The sequence below is a fragment of the Denticeps clupeoides genome, chromosome 4 (assembly GCF_900700375.1).
Source record: "Denticeps clupeoides chromosome 4, fDenClu1.1, whole genome shotgun sequence".
In the NCBI taxonomy this organism is placed as follows: domain Eukaryota; kingdom Metazoa; phylum Chordata; class Actinopteri; order Clupeiformes; family Denticipitidae; genus Denticeps; species Denticeps clupeoides.
Window position 1 is genome coordinate 5,150,009 of NC_041710.1, and position 26,589 is coordinate 5,176,597.

Sequence of the window (26,589 nt, forward strand, 5' to 3'; positions counted from 1 at the left end):
CCGGCCGGGGCGCGGGGGAGCAGCGCCCCCTGGCGTCTCCGCGCGGTTTTTGACGCGGGTTGTCCATTAAAACATTTTTTAATTAGAACGTTTAAAATTTTTAAATTAATTTGCAATGAAATAATCGCGATCAACCTTCAACACTAACGCTTGCTATAAAACTACGAAGGAGGAAAGTGTGGGGAAGGGGCTCAAGCAGGGAGTGACGGGGATATGAACAGCTCGTTTCATATTAAAACTGTGAATAAAAAGGAAATTAATTAAAGTGAAGTGATTGTCACATGTGATACACAGCAGCACAGCACACGGTGCACACAGTGAAATTTGTCCTCTGCATTTAACCCATCACCCTGAGTGAGCAGTGGGCAGCCATGACAGGCGCCCGGGGAGCAGTGTGTGGGGACGGTGCTTTGCTCAGTGGCACCTCAGTGGCACCTTGGCGGATCGGGCTTCCTTAACTGTTAGGCCACCACTGCCCCAGAACTTGGTCAGGCAAAAAGGTATCCTTTAAATTTCCGCTGATTCTGATGCCGCGCCCCAAAACGCCGGTAGCACGTGTCACATGGTAGATTCAGGATTCACAGTACAACCAGTAGAACAGACAGTGAAATGTATCCTGAAACGCTCAGTTAAAAAGGGAACAAGCATAGCAAAAAAAACAGGAAGCAAATTAAAAATGCAAGCAAATATTTATGTTCATGCACCGTGTGCTTTAAAATATTTTCATCTGGTCGTGCCTGATTTCCACCCTCTGCTTGCCTGTCCAGGCATTGCTCCCTGTTTGTGCTGAGAACAATGCAAATGACACACAACAGAGGCATCATCTGAATCGTCCATAAAATTCTGTCGTTGTCCATCTTTATGTATTTCGCATCCGTATCATTGATTACAGCCCACTAAGAAAGTAAACAAAGTGTAAATGCATTAATATGTAAGACTAATTACAGTGATTAACACATTAATTCTGATTGCCCTAGTTTATATATATGAAGTGATTGTCACAGCACACGGTGCACACAGTGAAATTTGTCCTCTGCATTTAATTCATCACCCTTGGTGAGCAGTGGGCAGCCAGGACAGGCAGTGCTTTGCTCAGTGGCACCTCAGCGGATTGGGATTCGAACCGGCAACCTTCTGATTACGGGGCCACTTCCTTAACCACTAGGCCACCACTGCCCCCGATCAGTACTGATGCATTTATTTTAACATGGCTTCAGTGGAGGGAACGTATCCGCCTGGTATTGTAGAGAAGGATATATATGTGAGCAATAAAGATTGGGGATGTGAGTCGAGAATGAGAGTTGCATGCAGTTGTGATTTGATCTGTGAGTTGTCCAGGTAAATAGCAAGATCCTGATATTTTGAAGAATCTGCTGGAATGAATATTAACACGGTTTTGGTGAGATTGAGTTTTAAATGATGGGCTGCGCCCAAGATGAGATGTTAGTTAGACATGCAAAGATTTTGGAAGCAGTATGTACATCTGAGGGAGGAAAAGAAAAGATGAGTTGTTTTGTCGGTGTAGCAGTGGTAGGATGACCCATGTGAGGAAATGACCTCACCAAGCAAACTTGTGTAGAGGGAGAAAAGGAGAGGACCGATTACTGAACCCTGAGGAGAGTCTACATAAAGTAGGTAACTTTTTTTTTTTTTTTTTTTTAAACTTACCAAGTGATTTCAACTGTCTTCAAAGGGGCAGTGGTGGCCTAGAGGTTAAGGAAGTGGCCCAGTAATCAGAAGGTTGCCAGTTCAAATCCCAAGCCGCCATTGTTTGCACCATGTGCTGTGCTGCACTGTTTCACAATCACTTCACTTTCACTTTTCTAACATCCTGAGTGTTAATCAGCCCTGCTCCTGGCGAACCACGTTCCAGCCCAACCTTAATTAACCTGAATTATTTCTTAATTGCCTAATAACAATGATGGTAGAAGGCTGTTAATAACACAACAATAATATGATTCATTCTGCAAGTGCAGGAGCAGGATTGAGAAACCTTTTTGAGTAAGTTGCTTGTGAGCCGAGGTTCGCTCCTAATCTGCTGTGGCTACATGTGGACGTGACTAAACTCTAAAGTGTGAAGCCCTCCATCCTTCACACACAAGATCTCGCACTTACTATACTGAGCCACTTGGTCCTGTTACTCAGGGCCAGAGACTGCCAGAGATGGGACACTGGGCTGGGCAGGGTGGGGCGCCAGCCCACCGCAGGGTGCACGCACACACCATTAACTCACATCTTCAGTCAATTTAGAGACAGTGGGAGGTCTTTCCTTCCTGAGAAGGCATATTAATTCAGCAAGCAGTTTTATTTGAGCAAAATGAAGTTTTTATTTGCCATTTTACACAAGCTGCAGCCTAGAGATACAAACAGGAAACAAAATCTTGAAAGAACATGTATATTAATTGGCTAATATGAAGAGAAAGCAAGTTAACAATTGAATTAATTTCAGAGTGTTATTTAAAAAAAAAAAACCAAATCACTTAACTTAGTCTGAAATCATATACACTAAAACATTCTTTTTGAATGAAGTGTACATACCTTCAAGCCAGATACAATTAGAAACATACTTGTACTTTCACGGCAAACTTCTTCATTAACTGTAGTTAGTCAGGAACAGACGATTTAGCAATAATATGATTTGCACAAACCAATCAGGCAAGATTTTATTTTTTATTAAAGCTACCACACAATAAATACAGATGGTACCAGGAGCTGCTCTGCTGTCATTCTGCCAAATCCTACATTTAGATGGTGCTGATTGTCCTCTGAACACAAAAATTATAAGCTTACATTGCATTTGGACCACAGTACCAAGGCGTCGCAAATAATATATACCTAAAATAACACTCAGAATCATCTAACGTTACGTAGAGTGCGATGAAAGCAGGTTAAAAAATAATCATCAAAAGCCCAAATGTCTTTATTAGTAAATAGTTAAAAGAACACCAAAAAGTAGAGGGGGAAATGGTTGTGATGTTACTGACCAGACACAATAAAACACTTCAGATGAGGATGGGTTCCACTCAGCAAGAAAAACTAAAGCGTGAAAAGGATGACGTGACAGACTGCAAATGAAATTGTTAAGGGCCAATAACATTCCGCTACTACAACACACTAAAAAAAAAAAGAAAGAAAGAAAGAAAAAGATACAGGAGATACATGGAGAAACTAACTACACTTAGGTCAGCAAAAACGCACAAGTCCTGTGGCATAGAAAAACTTAAAAGACGCAGTACGATGGGTGGGGACATCTTTAAACACAGCTTCTACTGGCATGTCAGACCTGTCTCTACCAAAGAAAACAAAAAGGAACAGAAAGGCACCAGCACCGAGATGTTTCGCGACGTAAATCAATCGATATATTTCACATAGAAGACAGAACACGGACGTCAGTGTTCAGGTGGTTACTTTTAAACAGATGCGGAGGCTTTGAAAATACTCTTTATATCTGCATGCCACAGTAACACAAAGACTCGTGACTGCCTGGACTGGCGTGCTTGAACGTGCTTTGCGAGAGTTCACGTCCAGCCTCCACCACTCGACCCCCCCCCGACCCCATCTCCGGCCCTTTGGCGGCGCCAAGGCGTCCCCGGCGGGCAATTTGCCTCGTTTGGGGGTCTTTCTCGATTCTTTAGGAGCGTACCAATCTGCGGAGGGCTCTGCTGAAGGGGCACAGTGCTGGCATTTGAACTTGAAAAGGGCGGGCACCTAATGCGGATATTGCGGCATTTTACTGGTGGTGAAGCAAGGCAGGTTCGAAGAGACCATTAACAGAAAAACCAGCAACCCATTTATGCCACTTCGAAACTAAGCAATATAATATCACTGCAGGAGGCTTCTGCATTTGAGCAAAAAAAAAAAAAAAAAAAAAATTATATCTGAGGAAAAAAAAAAAAAAAAAAAATGTCACTTTGTCTTACCCCTCCTATTCCACACGTCAGATCTCGAGACAGTAATAATAATCATAATAATAATAATGATGACAGTAATAATAATACCTAGCCGTTATTAGACTACCCTTTTCCTTTGTGAATCACCTAAAAAGAAAGACCCGAGAAAGCTGGCAAATCTAGCAAGCTCTCAGTTTCTAAAACCTGTGCAGAACAGACTTGGCATGGAAAACTTCTCTCAAAGTTGAATCAACCATCTCACAGATGAATTACATCCTCAGAATGCCTCACCACTCGAAAGAAAAAAAAAATCCACTTGTGTTTGGTCACAGACAACGCCAACACTTTCAACTTTGAGGTCGGAAAAAGTTTCCCCAGGTTGACTGCAATTTTTTTTGTTTTTTTTTATTCCCCCCTCTCCTCCCCTTTCTCAGCTCTTAGCGGGCGACAGTGTGAGCTTGCGGGCTGTACGAACACTCGAGTCCCCATCTCTCCGCACGGACAGGGTGGCTGCTGGGCTACCGCGTGCCCCTGTGGGGGTGGGGAGGAAGAGAAAGTAGCAGGAGTGGGCTTCCTGTCCGACAGGAGGGGGCGAGAGGTCCTCTCCACCCTCTCTTCTGGCAGCGCTGTCATCCCATTTCTCTTGTCGCTCTACCTCTTTGCGCCTCTTCTTCTTCTCGTCCGGTCTCCTGTTGAGTGCGAGCAGCGGGTTCTCCCTTCACACCCCCTGTCTCTCTCTCTCTCTCTCTCTCCCTCTGTCTTCCCGTCCAGCTATCTTCCTCTTTTTATTTCTCTCTCTCTCTCTCACTCAGGTGATTGGTTGGTTTCTCTCTCCTGTTGCTTTCACACCGTGATGCTTCAGTTGTAACAGTGGAAAACGGGCATCCATGTTTGGTCTTTTGTTATTATTACCCAGATTTAAAATGCCAAGGGAGTAAGCTCAGCATAAGCCTAGCTCCCTGTCCAAGAACCTGGGGAAGAAAATGTTAACAAAATTTATAAAATCATCTGATTAAAACAAACAGGAAAAAAAATAATAAATTCCATAAAGACAGAAAAAGAAAAAAACCTTACACTTTAGTACTGCGACAGACCAGTCACTCCGCCATGTTGGTATGCCCTTTCACCCTGATAGGTGGAGTCCTGGGACAAAGCCACGTCAATCTGGGACTTAAACTCGTCGCCAAGGTAACTGTCCTGTTTGACAAAAAGACAAAGAACAAACTCAGTGATGACAAGAGCAATGCGATGACAGCGCAGAAATGTTGGCGGTGCGTGTTTGCGCCAGGCCCGACGTTTACACAAGCGGCCGAGACTGTTCACCCGTACTGAGAGCAGCTGAATTCTGCACAGCACTGCAAAGCCACAAGATGGAACCTTTCTTACATTCCCCGCATAAGCTGAACGAACATTGCCGGCTGGCTATTGGGTGGCATTTTCTTTGACTTGAATTGGTCCCTCAGGAAGAGGTTCATACCTGTGAGAGCTCAGGCTGGGACAGGCCTGGCTGGCTCATCTGAGACGGCTGGCTCATGGTGATGTAGCCCTGGGTCAGCGGACCCTGAGAGAAGGGCTGGGACACCAGGTCCTGGCTCGCCTGACTGCCGGAAATGTTGGCCTGGCCGCTGCCATGGTTTCCCACACCACGGTTCCGCTGGCGTCCCCCGCGGCTGCTGGTCTTCCCCTTTGGAGCACCACGGCCTGTGGATGTGTCGGAACCTTCATTGAGCTGTATAATATACCAGGTGAACATTTCCGCTTGGGACAATGAAGAGTTTTACCAGCAGCTGGGCCGTTCACCTGGCCCAGGTAGCCAGAAGGTGGCATGGGGGGCATGACCAGGTTGAAGGGGATTGGGATGTTCATTGCAGCTATAGGATTTGGGCCAGTTCCAATCATGCCAATCTGGTCATGGGTCTGGAAGTACATGTTGGATGGGCACCCTGCAAGGGAACATGCAAAAATGTTGCATTGTAATGAGCGGATTATTTAATCAACTGAGATGAATTCAATCGGTGTTGCTATGGTGGCTGTATTCACCAGTGCTGCTCCTGTCGTACACAGATCCAGGGATCATGGCCTCTCTGGCGTCATACATAGCAGTGGTCATAAACCGAGCGCCCTGCAAAACACAGCAACAATTAAAATCCACAAAGAGAAAACGAGAAGTGGCGGCAGCATGACGAATAGCGACTTTGCACTCACAGGGTTGATGGTGTTGACCAGTTTGCGAGGCTTGCTGAACTGCATGAGGCTTTCGCGCAGGTTGTTCAGAGGACCCTCCACCAGCACCTTCTGCTCCTTGTAGTAGTTCAGCAGGTGGTTCCAAAGTGGCTGTTTGGACAGGGCCTTGGGGTTCCCAACAATGATCACACCATATCTAGAATATAGTGAAATATTATTATTTTGATATTAGTCCAAAAAACACAAATTCAATAAAAGACCTGATCCTAGCAGTAAATAAAAACAGGATGTGAATCTACCTGGCCCTGGTGAGGGCCACATTAAGTCGTCGTGGATCATTGAGAAAGCCGATGCCCTGGTGTTCATTGGCTCGAACGCAGGACAGGATAATGAAGTCTTTCTCCCTGCCCTGGAACGCATCCACACTAGCAATCTCCACTTCCTGCCCAGAAACCAAAAACGAAAATCAGAGAGTGACTTGTTATTAAGGTTGTTAAGGGTCTGGTCTCCCTCCTCAGTGTCAAAAACTGGGCTTTCTGACACCAAAGTGAACAGACCAACCCAGAACATTGTTTCTCAATTTTTGTATCCAAGGTCAGTGTGCGGTCAGACACAAAACATCCCTTCCACATGACAAAGTGTCTGGGACTATTCGGGAAATGCAGCAGATCGCCAGCAGAAATCATGTGCTGGGCATGCAGGTTTTTTGGTCAACAGTTTCCAAACAATTAATTGACCAAGCAGGTATGTCAATTATTTGCGTGCATCCATATGTATTGCTTTCTGAAGCGAAATGCTGAGGTGTGCTGCCAGAATTGTGGGCGGGCTCTCCTACCTGGTACAGTTTGGTGTGGAGGGAGCCACTGAACTGCATGTACTGCACGAGGTACGAGCGCTGGCCCTCGTAAGGGGTGATGATTCCAATCTGGTCGGGCTTGGCGCCGGCCTTCAGCAGCCGGGTGGTGATCTTCTCCACGTTCGCGGCTTCCGTTCTGCACACAGCCACAGAGGTCACGGAAAATCCCACAGATGGAGGCAAAACTGCTTTCGGCTTCATGTCACAAATACAGCATTTACATGGCAGTCTTTTATCGTACAAAAAATAGGGAAGTCTAGTAGCGAAACTGAAACTCTTGGCTGCGAGGCGAACAAGCCAGCGTTCTGCACCTGTTTAAATAGGAGGTTCCTGAGCTGGCGATTTCCTCCTGGCCCTGAGTCACGTAGAAAAACATGGGCTTATCCGGCTGGGGCCACTGGAAGTCAAAGCCCTTCTTAATGCGGTCAGCTAAGTAACACACACACAGGAAAGGAAAAAATTGGTACATTCCAGATTCATCACCACACGCACGTAAAGAAATCGAAGATTCAAAATTTGTTGGAGGCGGTGGCGGCGTAGTACCTGCAGTCACGCCATTCTGCAGTGAGCCCTCGTAGAAGATGTTGGATGGGAAAGCGCTGAGGGCAGGGTGCATGCGGTACTGCACCTGCAGCCGAATGGGCCGGATGCCCAACACCACCAGGCGCTCGAACAGAGACTGGGACAGACCGGCCTTGGCAGCTTTCTTACACATCACCACTGGGCCCAGCTGGCAGTGGTCACCCACCAGGATCAGCTGTGTGCGCACACATGAAACGCAGGCGATGATTATAATTTTTATCCTTCAAGTAATTACAATTATGAAACTAAAGCAGCATTTGTTAGCAGGAAAACAAGAAGGCAAAAGAAATTTTTAAGTTTAAAAATGGTTTCATGTCATACCTGTTTGGCCCCCAGAACAACAGGCACCATGCACTCTGGCTCGGTGGCCTGGGTGCTCTCATCAATCAGGATGGAGCGGAACTGCATCTTAGCCAGACGTGGGTCTCCTGCCCCCACGCACGTGCAGCAGATCACATCTGCATTCTGAGACAGGCAGGAGGGACGAGGGACGGCGATTGTTAATGTCATTTGTAAATATTTAAGAAGAAAAAAGAAAGAAAAATGCAAGTCTACACCACTCCTGTAACTCCTAGAAGGTACAGTATTAAATATTTACACGAGGGTAAAAACAGATGTGCATATTTGGTTGGAAAACGTGTAAACATAAACTTATAGAGAAACGGCTGTGCTACAGTACCATGAGCAGCTCCCTCTCAGCCGTACGCTTCAGAGCCCGGTAGCGTTTCTCATCAGAGGATGACAGCTCTCCGGTCTCGTCCTTCAACTGCTGCAGCTTCTGCAGCTCGGGCATACTGAAACCAGCAACAAATGTAAACACACTAGCACCCCCCCTCAAAAAAAAAAAAAAAAAAAAAAAGTATAATTTCTCAGATTAAAAGTTACAAATATTCAAACATGGGCATGGATACCTGTCCATGTTGCGGATCTGGTTGTGGAGGGCCAGGAAGGACACGGGAGAATCAATGGCTTCTCTGCTCTTAGCACAGAGACGAACCACCTTCAGTCCTGTCTGGTGGATCTTCTCAGTCAGCTGGTCCACGGCGATGTTGCTGGGAGCACACACCAGCACAGGCCTGCAAGCAAAGCACGCACGCATTAGAGCTGCAGTCACACTAAATACTGACCGACAACGCGTCGCAAAGGGCACCTCACCCATTGCCCTGTCTTGCCAGGTGGTACACAATGGTTGCTGAGGTCACCGTTTTTCCAGTTCCAGGTGGACCCTGAATCAGACTGAGTGGACGTTGGAGAACAGTCTTGACAGCATACACCTGTAATACACCACACGCCATGTTACAATACATTTACAGCATTTATCAGACGCCCTTATCCAGAGCGACTTACAATCAGTAGTTACAGGGACAGTCCCCCCTGGAGCAACTTAAGGTTAAGTGTCTTGCTCAGGGACACAATGGTAGTAAGTGGGATTTGAAACTGGGTCTTCAGGTTCAGAGGCGAGTGCGTTACCCACTAGCCTACTACCACCCTGTGCATACATGGACCATGTGTACAGAAAAAAAAAGGAACACATCACACACCTGAGAGTGGTTGAGGTCAGGTAGGCCTTGGGCAGTGAAGCGCTTGGGAAGCTGGCACTTGATGATGACGTCCTCCACTTCATGGCCCAGTAGTTTGTGGTAAATATACCCTGAAACAGAAGTCTCGTCCACCGCAAAGGTCTTCAGGGCACTCTGCATCCTTCAAGGCATTAAGAAATAAGTCAAAAAAAATAAATAAACAAGTCAAGCACACTTTCTCAAACTACAAATTAGCATTTAGATAAATCCAGGTTCAGCTGAGTTATGTGAAATAAACGTCACCTGTCAAAAGAGGTGGATTTCCAAACAAAATCCACTTGAAAGTTGTGAGGAATCTCAACGGGCGCCCCAGCACTGCTTCGTAACTCAATGGCAATCTCGTCTCCATAATCTTTACAATTTCAGTCAAGGACCAAAGTAGACCAAAAACATCATCCAATAAAACACCGTTCCAACCACACCACGGCTCAGCAGCTGCAGCCGAACACACATTCCTGATGGTGAATCAAGGATACTGTCTGGAACTTTAATCACATGACCAATTCCCTTCCAGAGGGGCGCCAGGTCTCCTTTGTACCGCAGGCAAATTTCATCACCCTGCATGAGGCGCATGTCTGAAACACAGTAGGGATGCAGAGAAAAGACAAAGGTTCTAGAAAAAAATTATTACAAATGTTCTTTCCCTGCTAATTAACCTTTAAAACACAGATACAGAGAGGGATGCAGAGGGATCCGAAGCCGTCGGTTTACCGGGTCGATGTTATAAATACCATAAATTATGCAGTTAGTTACAGTCTTAAACACAATACTTTTAAATGGCTCAGTTTGGGCATGTCACAACAATCCGAACTAGATCCAGCATTGTGTGTCTTACAAAGGTCCCTATCAAAATCATCCTTGAAGACACTTAGACAATATTGGTTGAGAGAAACTTGTTAAAACCATATTAACTGTACGCAAATGTGAGTATTTCAGACATTAGTACCTGAGTCTGTCTTCGGAAGGGTGAAATAAGCAATTCTCTTTTTATTCAGGCCCAGGTCCCACCGAACTGTTATATTATCCTGGGTCTGGGAGAAGAGTTTGAAAAATATATATATATATACATGTAAGTGATTCAAGTAAGTACTTGCATGAAACTATCAAACATATGCATGAATTGTATGTCTAGATCAGAGAAGCCAGTTGCATATTTGTAAACATTGACAGAGAAAGACAGAGCGAGGTAGGGAGAAAGTGAAACCAACCTGAGATTCCTTAAGTTTCTTGTCGTAATCGGCCTCTAGCTTGACCAGTGGGCCGAATATGTTCTGGTACTGGTAGGCATCCTCGTAACGCAGGAGGACATGCTGAGGTTCCTCATCCACACCCGGCTTCTCCAGGTCCTCAAGGGTGGCACTGGGGTTTTCCTACAGCAAACCACAATTAGCAACCTCATCAGCAAAATAGTATTTCGGTTTCAAGTTCAAAGAGACACGAACGTCACTTTCCATCCTCAAGAGAAATATAAAATATTTTCATTCTCATATTATACCACAAAGATTAGTGAACAAAATACAGGTGAGTCCCACAGGTACCTTCCAGAGCTCCTCCAGCTTGTTGATCTGCTGAGCGGTGATCTGACGGGCCCTCAGCTGTTCCTGCTCAGATGGGATCTTCACCAGCCAGGACAGGAAGCAGCGGTCCTGGATCAGTGGCTGCCACTGAGAGCTGTCCCAGTTTATATCCTTCAAGCTGCTCTGACTGGCACATGGTTGTCTGTATGTACACACGCAACACAGAACGAAAATAAATAAATAAATAAATAAATAATATTTCTTAACTAATCTACATCTGGTCAATTTCAGAAGGGTTTCACACAGCGAATGTGTATGAGTGGAGCTAGATTCATTACCTGCACAAAAGCACAACAACAGAGTCGGCCTTCGCTGGTATGAACCCCAGAAGGAAGACGTTGCGGCAGCCGCAGTTGTAACACTCCAACACGGTCTCTCCCAGTGGGCCGTCTTTGTGCAGTGTCACTTCCTTACATTTGGCTCTCACCAAATGGTTCACAATATGGCTGATGAAAAGCAAGAGGGGAAAAGCACATGAACAAACCCAGTAATATGTTGCAAATCGTATTGTTTGCAACTTGGATGCTGCATACCTGCCAGAAGTGTTGCCACGTCCATTGCAGAACCACTTCTTACTGGTGTTGCAGTAAACCACGCATGCTGGATCATGGATTCCACAGTAGCTGTAGACAACCAAGCAAGCACAGGTCAAGTACCATAAAAAAGCTGTGATTTTTTTGGGGGGGTATGAACTCACTGGACCGGGCTGTACCTGCAGGCGTGGATCGGGAGGTCCTTGGTGTAATAGGCGTCCTCTTCATCCTCTTCGAAGTTCAGCTCAGCAAGGAGTTGACTGGTTTTCACCACGGTGTCTTCGCCATTTTGCAAGATGCCATCAGGGCCATTGACCTGTGAGAACAAAATGGTTTAAATGCAATGGCAGAAAATGAATAAATCACATGCAAACCACCAAATGGAGTGCGAGCAAACTACAGACCACAACCTAAATATATTTTTCCAATAATCAGAACTGCAAAAAAGTGCAAAAATAAAGAACGCACTAGAGGAGGCCGGGTTTACATGTGGCGTGATCAGACCATAAAGTTAATATAAACCCGACTTGCAGCAACCGTAATTCCGTCTTTGCCATGCAGCTGCAGTTACCATGGTAATAGAACGGCAGCCATTTCTACGTCAACGGTAGAACTAATCGAGTTTTTTTTTTTATTATTATTTTTACAATTTCCGCGGGCAGGGCGCGATCTGTCAAGCCGAGCGGCTAACGCGCGGAACGGACGAGCAGGCGTAGCTATCGCGGCTAACGCGGCTAGCGCAGCCCGCTAGTGGCGCGGGGCAGGGTTTTTTTTTTTTTTTTTTTTTTGCGTTAGCCCGTTAGCTTGTTAGCATGCGCTAGACCGTTCCCGGCGCGGCGGAGGCGCGAAAACCGACCTGGTTGTCGAGTTGGCTCTGCGTTTGGCCCTGCGTCTGAGTCTGGCTGGGCAGCGTGAAGTCGGTGAACTCGAACTCCGAGCCCTGCGTGTCCGCGCCGAGCAGCTCCGCTTCCTCGGTGTCCAGGAAGGTGAGAGTCTGCGAGCTCGGCCCGTATGCCTCAACGCTCATTTCCCCCCAAAGCGGCGACCGCTGGCCCGAAGATACGCGTAAAAGAGGGCGGCAATCCGACGGCGCGTGTAAATGCCCTGAGCGTGGCGCTACAAAAGAGCCCTTTTGCGGGAAAAAGGTCGATTAAAATTAAAGAAATGAAAGCATACAGCCTGAGAGCTCCAACTCCCACTCGAAATGGTGACGTAAGACCAAGCAGCGCACATGTAGACACGTGATGCGCACTTTTTCATGACGTCGGCGCACTAAAAAGTTATATTCAACGTTTTCCCTTTATTTTATTTTGTACTGTTATTTGTATTAACGTGGGTCGTTATTTAGTTTTAATTATTATCGTGTTCTAATTTATTTACATTTGTTAATTTATTTTCATTTTTTGTTGCTTTTTTTTGACGCACCAAAACCGTTTTGGGCTTGTTAGTGGAGGCGGTTTCGAACGATTTTGGATTTTATTTGCAACGCAAACAATTGAACTGAACCAGTCTAGGCTTTTTTTTTATTTTTTATTTTTTTTGTTTTTTACAGTTTTAATAAAACAAAATCCTCACCGTAGAACTTCACAGAGTGCAGAAGTGTTAACGAGAGAGAAAAACAAAACAAAACAAAACAACAACAACAATAAAACCGACATTTGAACTGACCAGGTGTTGTCTTATTTAATACATGTATAACTATAATGTATATATGTGCAGTGCAGACCAAAAGTTTGGACACACCTTCTCACTCAATGTGTTTTCTTTATTTTCCTGACCATTTATGTTGGTAGATTCTCACTGAAGGCATCAAAACTATGAATGAACACATGTGGAGTTATGTACTTAACAAAAACATGTTTTATATTCTAGTTTCTTTGCTCTGATTACTGCTTTGCACACTCTTGGCATTCTCTCGATGAGCTTCAAGAGGTAAAGAAAACGTGAAGTGACACACAGCAGCACTGTGTGTGAAATGTGCCCTCAGCATTTAACCCATAACCCTTAGTGAGCAGTGGCACCTGGGCAGGTCGGGATTTGAACCGGCAACCTTCTGAATACGGGGCCATTCCTTAACCGCTAGGCCACCTGAAATGGTCCAACAGTCTTGAAGGAGTTCCCAGAGGTGTTTAGCACTTTTTGGCCCCTTTGCCTTCACTCTGCGGTCCAGCTCACCCCAAACCACCTGGATTGGGTTTAGGTCCGGTGACTGTGGAGGCCAGGTCTCCACTTTTTGTTAAGTACATAACTCCACATGTGTTCATTCATAGTTTTTTTTTTTCATTCAGACCCTAGGTGGCCAGATAACGGCAGCCCCCCCACCCGGCCAACAAGAAATAAAAACAGTCCTTTGACCACCACCCATGGCCCGGCCACTGCACAGCAGGACCAGGGCCACCCCCCGTCGACCACCCATAAAAAAAGGATGGGGGAGTCCCAAACCCACAACTTTCCTATTATTGGTCTGGGTACTTACCCGTTAGACAATTTTTTCCCCAGTTTTAGAAAAAGTGTTTGAAATAATTCCAACATTGTATTTGTGACATATTTAATATATATATGAAATTCTACAGTTCACAGTCATGTTGTTTACAGATTCTGTCATCAACAGAGGCATTTAGATCATGATTAAAAAAAAAAGTCACAAACAAAAATAACACAGAATCGTCTTATGTCTTAAATCATGACCAAGTTTTTTGGCATATAAATGAATTCAGATATCAAATCACTTCAGAATGTTCCAGGGACAAGCTTTAAAATTGACATAAAGGCTCCTGGGGTTGCCAATCGCTAGCAATGGCAACCCATTTCATCAAAATTAAAAGCTTGTCTCATGTTCATTTATGAACTATAGGTATCCCACCACATTCTGTAAAAAACACCAAGAGATTTAAGGCAATCAAACCTGCACTTTGCAGTTACTGAATATTAAAACTGGTTATTTAATGATTGTGCAGTGTGCGGGTATATATTACACATCTACTTTTTCCATGTAGAAATGTTTCAGTGTTATGAAAAGATTAAGCAGAATCCTTTTGGAAATAAAACTAGAGGTGTTAAAAGACATACATATACGCACAAAAATTTAGCACCAGGGTTGAGCCAATATTTGATTTCTCAGCACTGAACAGTTCTGTGTGATCATGATTTTTAACAGTGTTGAACAGGTTAGTTAATACATGTTCCTCTTACAATCTTACAGGTTATTGGCCAACAGCCTGGTATTATGCAGAAGTCATTACGGATTTGTTCGAAGATTAACTTACCCACAACTGAAAATGCTATTATTACTCATAAAAAGATATCTTTTTTTCCCCCATCTACAGACATTATGAGAAAACATCTTGCAGATTGATTTAATGCCCAACCCTAGTTAGCACCAGCCTCACGTCAAGGTTACACACAGTGACACAAATGCTGCACAGGATAAAACCACACATTCAGGAACATGATCCCTGTTCACACCCGGCATTAAAACATCTTTTTTGGAGAGTGAATGCCATTATTGCCTTTTTTCCAAAGCATGTGTGGAATTACAATAAACAGGCAAAAAGTCATCCCTCACAGTCGAACAAGAATCTCTAATTAGACAGTTACTATGCATGATTTAGTTCTTCCACCCGAAACAGCCCTTGCTGGACCTAACCCAGCGCTCGTTTCAGTGTTCATGCTTGCAGTTATCCTTGTGCTCAGCCTGTTCCTCCAGAATTTTGAGCATCTCTCGCAGGATGGCCTTCAGGGCGCGGCCCAAGTCCTCTGCGCTGTAGGGCTTCTCCAGCGGGGGCACGTGAACGAATGCACACCGGCGCTCGCCCTGATACAGTGAGACGTAGTAGGTGTAGTCACACAAGTACCTGGCAGGAGACAGAAATTAGATGGGGGGTAGGGCTGCACGATTAGGGGAAAAAGACATGTTGCGATTATTGAGATCAATATTGCGATAGCGATATGATAAAGGACACTTGCTTGTATATCAATGAAAAGTCACATACTAATAGTGAAATCAAACGACAGCTCAAGACCTTCCTCTTTAAAAGAATATTTAGATTAAATTGTAATTTTCTTGTTGTCGAACTTTGCATACAGAATCTACAACAGAGTGAATAAAATAGATGTATTCATAGTTGGGGTCCTAGTGAACTGGAATTTATGTCTTCATCGATGGTAACTTGAAAGCACGTTGTAAGTCGCTCTGGATAAGGGCGTCTGCCAAATGCCGTAAATGTAAATGAAACATACAAACTACTTATAACAACCTGATATGCCCAGTGCTTTCAAAATAAAATATTCTACAAAATTAAATAAATCACAAAAAACTATTTTACATTACTGTTGAACGACAAACCCTGGTAATGCTAAACAACTGTTTTGATTATATTTGGCCATTATAAAATCCCATATTATAGTTCTTATGTTGTTTGGAGGCTGACTTGAACACAGGGATGCATAGCTTTGCTAGCTTAGCTAAGGTTAAGATTTGTAAACTGAGGTGAGTTTGAGAATTGAGGTGAGTTTGAGAAAAGTTAACTAAACAGCTAAGAACAGTCTAAATAGTTAATGCCTATGTTTAGCCAAAACGTTGTTTGGAGGCTGACTTGAACACAGGAATGCATAGCTTAGCTAGCTTAGCCTAGCTTAGCTAAGGTTAAGACTTATAAAACGGGATTTTATAATGGCCAAAGTTATTCAAAACAATTGTCCAGCCTTACCTATGAAATGTAATCCCCCGGGATCTGGTTTGGACCGTACAGCGGTTTGTACAGCCCCGAGCAGCACAAGAGTGAGGCATTTTTATTCACTTCTCTCCATAGACATGTATATGCTTCACGCCACAGCACAGCCTATCGCAATATGGCGGCGACGTTGACGTACGATGCAGCGCGTCATGCGGTGTCTAACCATATGTCTCCGAATCGAAAGTCATGTGACCAAACACGTCACATCCGACTGAAGTGAGACTTCAGTCAGCTCGCAAACTTTGAGAGAATGAGAGAATGGATTGGATATGTTGCCGATCCAATCCATGTACTAATCATTTAAATCGCAGCTTTTAGCGTTCATGTAATCGCACAGACTGACATCGCGATTACGATTGCGATTACATTAATCGTGCAGCACTAATGGGGGGTTAGCTAAACCTGAGGGAGGAAGAACGTCCAGGGTAAAACAATCACGTTTTTGCCCTGTGTTAAATAAATGAAAAATATGCATTATGAAGAATCGTGAATATGACCAGTACCTGCCCGCATCCTCTGACACAGACACTGTGACCCCCAGGCTGGACGAATTCACCCTCTTGCAGACTAACTCCATGTCTATAGCAGACAAAAGGCAATCGGGTCCTTTATCAATGCAGCACTGTGACGATGGGCAGAAGGCGGAGTTGTCAGGGCGGGTGTATCCATGGTTGTGGCCACACTGTTCTAGTGTGACTGTGGTGGCCATTCCAGAGACTCCAACATGGACCATAAGCTTTATCCCAAACAGGGAAAGGAACACATGAGTATGAAACAATTACAGTAGAATAACAGAATTATAATAAACTGCCAGGGTCTCTGTAGTACACCAAAGCAATAGTGTGTTTTTATGGTTCCCTATCATGAAAATTGCCCTGTGAGATTTTTAAACATTAATACGAGCCCCCCCCCCCCCCCCCCCCCCCCCCCCAGCCTGTCTATGGTCCTGCAGTGGCTACAAATTGTGATTTGAAGAGTACTTTGGTCATTCTGCTTCACTGTTCACAGCTCAGACGGTCGGATCTGGAATTTGTCCCCTTGTGACATCATAAGAGGAAAGGTTACCTCCCATTTCTTATGCTTTGTCCGCCCAGAGAATTTCTCACCCCTCCACTAAAACATTCTCTCCACCGTCATTGCAGTTGTTCGGTGATTGGATGTAAAAATGCACAAATATATTTTTTTTGTTCCGTCAAGCGAAACCCTGAAGAACCAGCCGGTTAAATTAATTTTTGTATTTTTTAAAAACGTTCTGTTTTTCACCCTCTCCTTCTCATTAGCATTTAAAGCTACAGCAACCGAAACGGTGTGTCCTGGGGAAATCTAATTTTGGAACTGGATCAAAGCTTCTGTTCATCTCTATAAACAGAAATGTTTTCACCCAAAACAGTCGGCGTAATCCCAGAATGTGGTGTGAAGATGTCAGATTACACAGTGGCCAATGAAAACTTTATTTTAAACGGGATACCTGTGGCTGATGCTGTTTCCATAACGATGGCAGCAGGGTCTGCACGGCCTTGTATTCCACAGGAATTTCTTTAACGAACAGATTAATATCTCGTCCCAGTCCCAGTTTCTCCAGCTCCTAGACAGACACGACAGTTAAGTAAACTGATATTAATAACTATTGAATAGTTATTTAATCTAACAATACACGACACATCTCCACACATGGACAGAAAATATTGCCATTCTCACTTTTTAATCGTTATTATTCTATATCCTGCACAAGGCTACTGAATAAGACCTTTGCAGAAAGAGGGATAGAGAGTAAAAAGGAAGCCATCGTAATGCCCGACCTGAACCGCGACCCAGCTTGCATTGACTTTGTGCTCCCCAAAAGGTTCAAATCCTGCAAAACAGTATAAAAAAATAAAATAAAAAAAAACGTCAGTTTGCACGTCTGCACCAACACGTGTCGGTCACAAGCGAACCAAAGGTCCATCTTTACTCAACCATTAACTTTCAAACCGTTCTTTCCGCGGTGCAATGATATCAAAATAACACACGTTTCCTAAAACTACCGTTCCGCGACACTCCGCCATAACTTTCGAGAGAAGTCGTTCAAACGACCGAACCGTGGCGGAGAACAGCGCGACAGCTCGTCGCCGCGACGCTTGCCTGTCACGACGACGGTCTTCCTCGCGTCCATAACTTCTCCTGCCCGTCGCTGGCGGGGCGTCTCGCCGGGCTGTCGCGTCTCACCGGAGTCACACCCTCCGCGTCCGCCGGGCTGCCGCTCGCCCGCCCGCCAGACTTCATCCTCCTCTGGGCGGCGTCGGTCGGCGGGGACCGCTCGGAGCTCGGCGCGGACGTCGCCCCCTGTCGGCGCGGAGTAGAACGCGTCGCTGTCTGCGCCAGGGTCTCGGAAGTTTAAAATGACACGAAATGTCGGCGATTTTACATTTACGTTTATGGCATTTATCAGCGTCCTTATCCAGAGCGACTTACAATCAGTAGTTACAGGGACAGTCCCCCCCTGGAGCAACTTAGGGTTAATTGTCTTGCTCAGGGACACAATGGTAGTAAATGGGGTTTGAACCTGGGTCTTCTGGTTCATAGACGAGGGTCTTACCCACTAGGCCACTACCCATTTTACTACCCAACCTTTCGTACGCTTAATTCATGAATGAACAGATAGCATGCATGCTTCAAGAATCACCAATTATTAGGATTCATTAGGAATATTAGGATCTGTTGCGTTACAGAGGGCTGAGTCTGTGTGTGTGAGTTAAAGCAAAAGAAAATGTGAGTTGTCCATATGGAATTTCTATTGTAGAGCAGCCAGCGGGTGGTGCCTGTGTGCATTCCCCTGTATTATTTCCTTATATTCTGTCATCTGCATGGACACACACCCTCAGGCCCGTGACTCGCGTGTTTTGAAGGCCACCACATTGATCTTGAGCAGAAAGCATCTCCTGTCTCTGTCTATACCCACAGAAATTCTGTCCGCAATTGTACAAAAGCGGGATGAAGGGGGTTGCACTGGTTTGCTACTTCCTTCATGCTCTCTGTCTTCCCGCTTCTAGAACTCTTCTCTTGCTCCACCACCCACTGCTGGGAAGCGCAGGACGCGCGCCCACGCGTGCTCTCCACACACCAGCATCATCCTCCTCCTCCTCCCTCGGCTCCATTCACCTGCTCCTGCGTCAGGCCTTATGTCAGCGTTGCCATGGCGACGGGTGATGCTCATTCTGCTCTCTGATGCAGGCAGCCTACAGACGTCATCACTTCCCACGGAGACGTGTGTTTTCGTGCTGCGTTCCAGGGTATTTATAGTCGGCTGGTTCTAATGGTTCTTCACGCTTCCGTTATACTAAACCACAAGAAGCCCAATCTGCCACAAAAACCCTTAATATAAGAACAACAGCCTCTTCTATGGATCCAAATATAGCACTGTGCAAAAGTCTTAGGCATCAATGCAAACCTGTGATTTTTTTTGGTCATAAACTAATCAAATAAGATTTACTCAAAGGATTTATTGCAAAATGTTCATGAAACAATGACATTGTGTGTGTAGAGAAAGAGACTCTGTTCTCCTGTTGTTCTCTGAGCAGCAATATAATACTAGCCTAGTGGGTGAGACATTCGCCCGTGAACCAGGACACCACAAAGTTCCAAGTTCAAAACCCACTTAGTACCATTGTGTCCCTGAGTGTCTCCCGAGTGTCTTACAGGGACACATAATGTGCGGATAAGGACAATGTGGATCAGGGAGTCTGTAGACGTTTGCTTTTAGGAGATTATTCATTAGTTGGCCGAGAATAACCCCCATTTTTCTGGCAAACCTCTACATATCAGCACAAAATTAATGCCACTTTCACTTTTAAAAAAAGTATTATTTGCGATTTTAGACTTCCTGAACAATATCATAAATTACTGTTGGTAAGATTAAACCTTTGCACGGCATTTTACATAATCTAGTAAATCTAGATCTGATTATGGATTGTTTTTGTAAGTTTTATACACATGCTATATATATGTATAGGGCTTAGTTAAAAAAAATCGTTTCAGAACTCAGAGAAAAGGTTTCATTTGCTTATTCCTTTATTTGGGGACTATTCGGGACGAAAATGGCTGTTCCGTGTGTTTTCCAGCGCGCCGTCCTCCACCCTCGCACGCGTCTCGTCCTACGTCTTCTATGACATCAACCCACAATGCACCGCGCTGTTTGCAGTTTACCCCGCGTCTCCGTGGCAACGCGGCCGTGGCCCGGCCCCCTTATTCAAATGGCGCCGGAAGAAAACGTCATCTTTGGCCAATCTGCGCGTTCTGAAATGACATAATGGAATTTTTAGGGAATAGAAAACTTGCAGATGCGTATTGACGCCCATAGCCGGAGCCGCCGTCGCCGTCGCCGGGAATGATTTCGCCGTGACCGCCAGTCCGAGAGGGAGGAACCGGGGAGCGGCTGGATCGGACAGCGCGTCCGGCGCGATGAGCCGGGACGCGAGGGGCTAGCATGGAGGCGACCTTCTACCACGACAGCATGATGAAGAAGGACCTGAACCTGGAGGACCAGGGCAGCGGCAGCCCCGACGCGGACGGCATCCTGAACTCCCCGGACCTGGGGCTGCTGAAACTGGCCTCGCCGGAGCTGGAGCGCCTGATCATCCAGTCCAACGGCATGGTCACGACCACGCCGACCTCGCAGTTCGTCTACCCCAAGTCGGTGACCGACGAGCAGGAGTTCGCCGAGGGCTTCGTCAAGGCGCTGGAGGACCTCCACAAGCAGAACCAGCTGAGCGGCGCGCCGTGCGTCCCCCCCCCGGCCGGCCGGCTGAGCGACCTGCCGGTCTACACCAACCTCAACACGTACGGCGGCAGCCCGCTGGGCACCACGGTCAACTACTCCACCGACACCATCCCCTTCCCTCCTCCTCCTCCTCCTCCGCCGCCGCCGCCGCCGCCCTCGCATCCCCTCGGCGCGCAGCCGCCGCAGGCGCAGGCGCAGACGCGCCTCCAGTCCCTGAAGGACGAGCCGCAGACGGTGCCCGACATGCAGAGCTTCGGCGACAGCCCGCCGCTGTCCCCCATCGACATGGACACGCAGGAGCGCATCAAGGCCGAGAGGAAGAAGCTGCGCAACAGGATAGCCGCGTCCAAGTGCAGGAAGCGGAAGCTGGAGAGGATCTCGCGGCTGGAGGACAAGGTGAAGAACCTGAAGAGCCAGAACACCGAGCTGGCCTCCACCGCCAGCCTACTCAGGGAGCAAGTGGCCCAGCTCAAGCAGAGGGTCATGAACCACGTCAACAACGGCTGCCAGCTTCTTCCGAACCAAGTTCCGGCGTATTAGTGGCCGGAATGCAACACACACACACACACACACACACACACACACACACACAGGAACAATGATGCCATTGCTCACCTTCTCTGCCACACGCCAGTTGTACACTTTCCAGAGACATTTCAGCAGACTGGACACTTCACTAAGCGGTGCTTGTTTCGGAGAAGTCGACGTTTACAGATATATATATATATATATGTATATTTTTTTTGTAGCACACACTCATTGTTGGACCAAGTTCTTGCACCCCGAATCCCCACCCCCACTTTTTATCGCTGTATTGTAAGGTCATTTCTTTGCTCCTCAGTTCTTTCAAACACAAAAGAAGAAGAAGAATAAAAAGTGTAACTACGGAGCGGCGGCTTTTTATTGCATGCTCGCGACAAACTCTTTGGGTGCAGCTCAAAAACAGGGATGCCATGCATGTCGTCCACTTGTAACGCCTTATTTGTGGTTTTTTTTTTTTTCCGGCACTTAACCAGTGACAATTATGTATTTCGCATATAACCAAGTATTCACACTGTGTCTTATTTCATCGTGCGTTCAGTGATTCGCCTCAACCTCTCTCGTGTCCTTTAAAGTATTTAAAGTGTTTTTTTTTCCTCTAGTTTTTTTTTTATTCTTTACACATATGAAATGTATGCATTTCAAGCAACATGATTCTGTACTATACGCGCCCATTATACATTCTGAACCTTTCAGACCTTTTAACGTCTCCATGAATAAAGAGAATGTTCGAGTGTTTTTCTCGACTCACTAAACTGGTTTGTCCTCATTAACACCGGCGCCGCGTGCCATTGCAACGTTACGCACCTGATGGTTACATCTGGGGAAGAATTCGTTCAACTCGGTTCTCTGGAAACAACAAAGATGCACTTCCTTTCTTTGGTAACTAAAGGTGGACCATTAAAATATTCACAATAAACATCTGTAAAATACAGCCCAAAATTTGGAGTTATGTACTTAACAAAAAAAGGTGAAATAACTGAAAACATGTTTTATATTCTAGTTTCTTTGCTCTGATTACTGCTTTGAACACTCTTGGCATTCTCTCGATGAGCTTCAAGAGGTCGTCACCTGAAATGCTTTTCCAACAGTCTTGAAGAAGTTCCCAGAGGTGTTTAGCACTTGTTGGTCCAGCTCACCCCAAACCATCTCAATTGTTAAGTACATAACTCCACATGTGTTCATTCATAGTTTTGATGCCGTCAGTGAGAATCTACCAACGTAAATGGTCATGAAAATAAAGAAAAAACATCGAATGAGAAAGTGTGGCCTGTAATTTTGGCCTGTACTGTATATAATGGCTGTTGTGAATGTATTTGTTGCATGAGGTTTAAAAGTTTCATTTGAGGATGAGTGATAGTAGCTTGAACTGCACCCTGTCCTTTATTCTGTACCACAAGAGGTACCAGCTGGTCATAAAACCTGTTCCTCACGCTATTCCTGTCTGTTAATTGCACGTGAGTTTCATTAATGACCGCACCCACCTTCTGGCGGACGGAATAATCCATGATAATTATAAAGGGGGCAGTAGTGACCTGGCGGGTAAGGAAGTGGCCCCGTAATCAGAGGGTTGCTGGTTCGAACCACCAAGGTGCCTCTGAGGTGCCACTGAGCAAATCCCCAGGCGCCTGTCATGGCTGCCCACTGCTCACCAAGGGTGATGGGTTAAATGCAGAGGACAAATTTTGTCATGCTGTGCTGCAGTGTTTCACAATGAAAATCAATTCACGTTCACTAAATGTTTGGTGGTGGATTGGTGCGGATCAGAGAATCTCCGGTCCATTACATTTCAGATCATTCACAGGCTGCAGAAGTCTGGAAAGCAGGTCACGGGTGACAAGAGCAAGACAGAACTACTCCCAGTTTGATTGGTTGGGAGAGCTTCTGGGAATTTGCTGTGTGCACACTGTCTTAGAAATCATCCGCATTTGTCACTTAACTGCATGAGTTCGTTTTAAATAAATGTGTGATGATTGTAATATTTCCATTCTATTTGACAAGCTCTGCTTCTCTGCGTGTTCTTCAATTGGCACTTCTGAATACACTTATCGTCGGTAAAAGGCTTCTGAAGCCCGTCAGACTTAATAATTCCTACCACGACGTGTGTGGGTGTCAAGAGCGGCAGCAAAGGCCACAAATTACAAACAGCAGGCCTGCTGTCAAAGCTGTACAGAAGGGATGCCTCCCTCTCCATCTGTCTACCAGAATGTCCTCACCGACTGTCTTCTCTTTACCAAACTGTGTACATTTAACTTCCATTTACGCTGACAAAATTGATTGCAGCTCACATAAAAATCGGTCTTTCTTTTACTGAAAGTGATTGTTTTTTTTTTCATTGTGATACACAGCACAGCACACGGTGACACAACGAAATGTGTCTTCTGCTTTTGACCATCACCTTCGGTGAGCAGTGGGCAGCCATGACAGGCGCCCGGGGAGCAGCCTTACTGATTGTAAGTCGCTCTGGATAAGGGCGTCTGATAAATGCTGTAAATGTAAATGTAAATGTAAATGAGCAGTGTTTGGGGACGGTGATTTTCTCAAGGGGACATCAGTGTGACCTTGGTGGTCTGGGATTTGAACCCGCAACCCTTTGGTTACGAGTTCACTTCCTTACTGTCCCCACCACTGGCCTGGTGTCAGTGTTTTTGTTCTACTTTGCTTTGAGAGAATGTGGGAAGAGGTGGCATCTATTGAACAAGACAGACATGTCACATTTGTATATGTTATGATCCTGTGGTAGGGTGGGATTTCTCATTCAGATACTGAAGAAGGTTGATAGTTATAAATTATACCTGCAGAACTTTCAACTTGATTTCAAGAAAACAAAGATTTTTGCTCATCTTAGTTTGGGACTATAAATTCTGTGTATGTGTCTGTGTATGTTAATGTGTAATTTCTCTTCAGTCCAGCAGGGGGCGACAAGAACCAGCCTGAATGTGGTCAGTCCTGGACATATTCTCAAGCTTATATTGTTCATATACAGTACAGGCCAAAAGTTTTGACACATCTTCTCATTCAATATGTTTTCTTTATTTTCATGGCCATTTACGTTGGTAGATTCTCACTGAAGGCATCAAAACTATGAATGTGGAGTTATGTACTTAACAAAAAAAGGTGAACTGAAAGTGAAGTGATTGTCACTTGTGAGACACAGCAGCACAGCACACGGTGCACACGGTGAAATGTGTCCTCTGCATTTAACCTATCACCCTTAGTGAGCACTGGGCAGCCATGACAGGTGCCTGGGGAGCATGTGTGCAGTGGTACCTTGGCGGATCGGGATTCGAACCGGCAACCTTCTGATTACGGGGCCACTTCCTTAATCGCTAGGCCGCCACTGCCCCAATGAAATAACTGTAAACATGTTTTATATTCTAGTTTCTTGAAAATAGCCGCCCTTTGCTCTGATTACTGCTTTGCACACTCTTGGCATTCTCTCGATGAGCTTCAAGAGGTCGTCACCTGAAATGCTTTTCCAACAGTCTTGAAGGAGTTCCCAGAGGTGTTTAGCACTTGTTGGCCCCTTTACCTTCACTCTGCGGTCCAGCTCACCCCAAACCATCTGGACTGGGTTCAGGTCCGGTGACTGTGGAGGCCAGGTCTCCACTTTTTGTTAAGTACATAACTCCACATGTGTTCATTCATAGTTTTGATGCCTTCAGTGAGAATATACCAACGTAAATGGTCATGAGTAAAGAAAACACATTGAATGAGTATGTTTCATTTTTTTTTTACTGTTTATTACTCTACATCAGTAATAACCCCACTTCATTGACCAAGTATGTTAACATACAAGGAATTATGTTGATTTTTTTAAATGTAAATTCAAGATTACCAACAGCCCTCTTTTTAATGAAAATGAAGATGATATGCTTGGATCAGCAGCCGTAGTTACAAACTATGACTTTATTTTTCACAAAGGCATCACCATAGGAAAATAATTATTTTCTGTCAGAGTGCAGGTTGTTTTTTTTTATCTATGACAGATCCAGTGACAGAAGCCATTCTGCCATTCACTTCCAGTGTGTTTTTCTCTTTTCATAAGATCTTCCCTTTTCAATGGTCAAACTAAATTCATCAAAAAACATTTTTTTTATCTATTTTATTCCAGTTGTCAGAATCATGATAACTCATGATAACTAAAAATGCTCAATTTCTGCGCAAATTCTCACTTAAGACCATGATGATGTGGTGGCAGTTCAATGTGTGCCACCGAACTTCAGCACATGGAGAAGGATGAAGTAACCCAGCCCAGAAACCTTATCATTACTCAGGAGGAGCGCATGTTTACCTCGGTGCCCGTCCAGGGGAATGTGGGAGTTGTTGTGGAGTCTGGACGACTAAATGATGGTTTCATACTCCTCCATCAACGCGGAGCTCTGATCATGGACTTCTTTGCTGAATTATGTGTTCAACAGCGGCGCCGTCGCTCTGGAGTGCCGTCCCTTTTTTTTTTTACAGCTCTGTGCACTGCGCCAGTGCGTGCAGGAGGCATCAAGGACACTGCAACAAGAACCGCTTTCCTGTCCTATTACATCTATTATAACTGTTATAAAATCATTAATTTAACAGGTATATCCACTGGGCCAGAAGACCCAGGTTCAAACCACACTTACTACCATCGTGTCCCTGAGCAAGACACTTAACCCCGAATGTCTCCTGGGGGGGACTGTCCCTGTAACTACTGATTGTAAGTCGCTCTGGATAAGGGCGTCTGGTAAAGGCCATAACTGGTCCGGGTGCTCAGAGTTAATTCATTTTACACTAAGCTGAACTTCAGTCTTTTAGGAATTTCTATGTGACTTTTGTTTTTTTATTAATTTTTTCATCCAGAAGATCCAGTGTTTCCCTGCCGTGACTCTGTATTCCTGCCGCACTTCTCCGCAATGACAAACCAACAGGAGACAAAGCTGCCTCTATATCAAGCGCAGGAGATGGCAGCATCTCTCTCTCTCTCTCTCTCTCTCTCGCCTCTCTCCGGTGCTCGCTCTTTATTCCACTGTACCTTCACGGCTGCCCTGACAGCAGTTCTTCGCCATCAGAGCAGAATTACTGCGCTTTTCTTCACTGTTGGCCATGGCAACAAGCTTTTAAAAGTGCTTGCCAGGGCAGCCCGACACGTCATTATGTCCATTATTCCTATTTCTGTCCCTTCACGCAGTCTTTATGTCCTCCGGATTCTGAACGTTTGTCAGGTTAGTTAAATACGGCAGATTCTGAATGAAAAGTTCTTTTTTAAAGAATGGTTCCATTAGGGACAAATTGATATGAAATCATTCTTTTCAGTGGAATAAGCGAAGAATGAGGACGAGATTGACTGGCAGTGACCTCTAACTGGATATGACCTGAGTG

The 26,589-nt window shown here is 45.2% G+C and overlaps 3 protein-coding genes across 3 annotated transcripts; 1 reads left to right on the forward strand and 2 right to left on the reverse strand.

The window, feature by feature from the left end:
* Nucleotides 1–2,651: 2,651 nt before the first annotated feature.
* upf1 (UPF1 RNA helicase and ATPase) lies at nucleotides 2,652–12,414 on the reverse strand. The gene is made up of 24 exons (XM_028978347.1): nucleotides 12,059–12,414; nucleotides 11,382–11,518; nucleotides 11,203–11,292; nucleotides 10,948–11,115; nucleotides 10,631–10,811; nucleotides 10,301–10,462; nucleotides 10,039–10,123; nucleotides 9,569–9,667; nucleotides 9,336–9,444; nucleotides 9,054–9,213; nucleotides 8,668–8,786; nucleotides 8,424–8,588; nucleotides 8,192–8,306; nucleotides 7,834–7,977; nucleotides 7,474–7,687; nucleotides 7,242–7,359; nucleotides 6,910–7,066; nucleotides 6,374–6,516; nucleotides 6,096–6,270; nucleotides 5,931–6,012; nucleotides 5,672–5,833; nucleotides 5,368–5,591; nucleotides 4,965–5,087; nucleotides 2,652–4,861 (listed from the first exon to the last, which is right to left on the reverse strand). The coding sequence occupies exons 1-23, from the start codon at nucleotides 12,227–12,229 to the stop codon at nucleotides 4,968–4,970; spliced, it is 3,300 nt and encodes a 1,099-aa protein (XP_028834180.1). The 5' UTR covers nucleotides 12,230–12,414; the 3' UTR covers nucleotides 2,652–4,861; nucleotides 4,965–4,967.
* A 1,427-nt stretch (nucleotides 12,415–13,841) lies between these two features.
* On the reverse strand, nucleotides 13,842–18,214 carry pgpep1 (pyroglutamyl-peptidase I). The gene is made up of 5 exons (XM_028978141.1): nucleotides 18,060–18,214; nucleotides 17,738–17,790; nucleotides 17,407–17,523; nucleotides 16,442–16,674; nucleotides 13,842–15,056 (listed from the first exon to the last, which is right to left on the reverse strand). The coding sequence occupies exons 1-5, from the start codon at nucleotides 18,088–18,090 to the stop codon at nucleotides 14,861–14,863; spliced, it is 630 nt and encodes a 209-aa protein (XP_028833974.1). The 5' UTR covers nucleotides 18,091–18,214; the 3' UTR covers nucleotides 13,842–14,860.
* A 1,965-nt stretch (nucleotides 18,215–20,179) lies between these two features.
* Nucleotides 20,180–21,989, forward strand: jund (JunD proto-oncogene, AP-1 transcription factor subunit). Its single transcript, XM_028978140.1, has one exon. The coding sequence runs from the start codon at nucleotides 20,401–20,403 to the stop codon at nucleotides 21,232–21,234; it is 834 nt and encodes a 277-aa protein (XP_028833973.1). The 5' UTR covers nucleotides 20,180–20,400; the 3' UTR covers nucleotides 21,235–21,989.
* Nucleotides 21,990–26,589: the final 4,600 nt, after the last annotated feature.

What these genes read in the sequence shown, in the direction of transcription:
- jund (XM_028978140.1), top strand. Translation starts at nt 20,401, where the DNA reads ATGGAGGCGACCTTCTACCACGACAGCATGATGAAGAAGGACCTGAAC.
- pgpep1 (XM_028978141.1), bottom strand. Translation starts at nt 18,090, where the DNA reads ATGGACGCGAGGAAGACCGTCGTCGTGACAG. An exon ending in GAAGACCGTCGTCGTGACAG is followed by an intron (nt 17,791 to 18,059) that starts GCAAGCGTCGCG and finishes ACTGTTTTGCAG; the next exon opens with GATTTGAACCTTTTGGGGAG. An exon ending in CAAGCTGGGTCGCGGTTCAG is followed by an intron (nt 17,524 to 17,737) that starts GTCGGGCATTAC and finishes GTGTCTGTCTAG; the next exon opens with GAGCTGGAGAAACTGGGACT.
- upf1 (XM_028978347.1), bottom strand. Translation starts at nt 12,229, where the DNA reads ATGAGCGTTGAGGCATACGGGCCGAGCTCGCAGACTCTCACCTTCCTG. An exon ending in AAATCCACCTCTTTTGACAG is followed by an intron (nt 9,214 to 9,335) that starts GTGACGTTTATT and finishes AATGCCTTGAAG; the next exon opens with GATGCAGAGTGCCCTGAAGA. An exon ending in CTGGCAAGACAGGGCAATGG is followed by an intron (nt 8,589 to 8,667) that starts GTGAGGTGCCCT and finishes CTTTGCTTGCAG; the next exon opens with GCCTGTGCTGGTGTGTGCTC.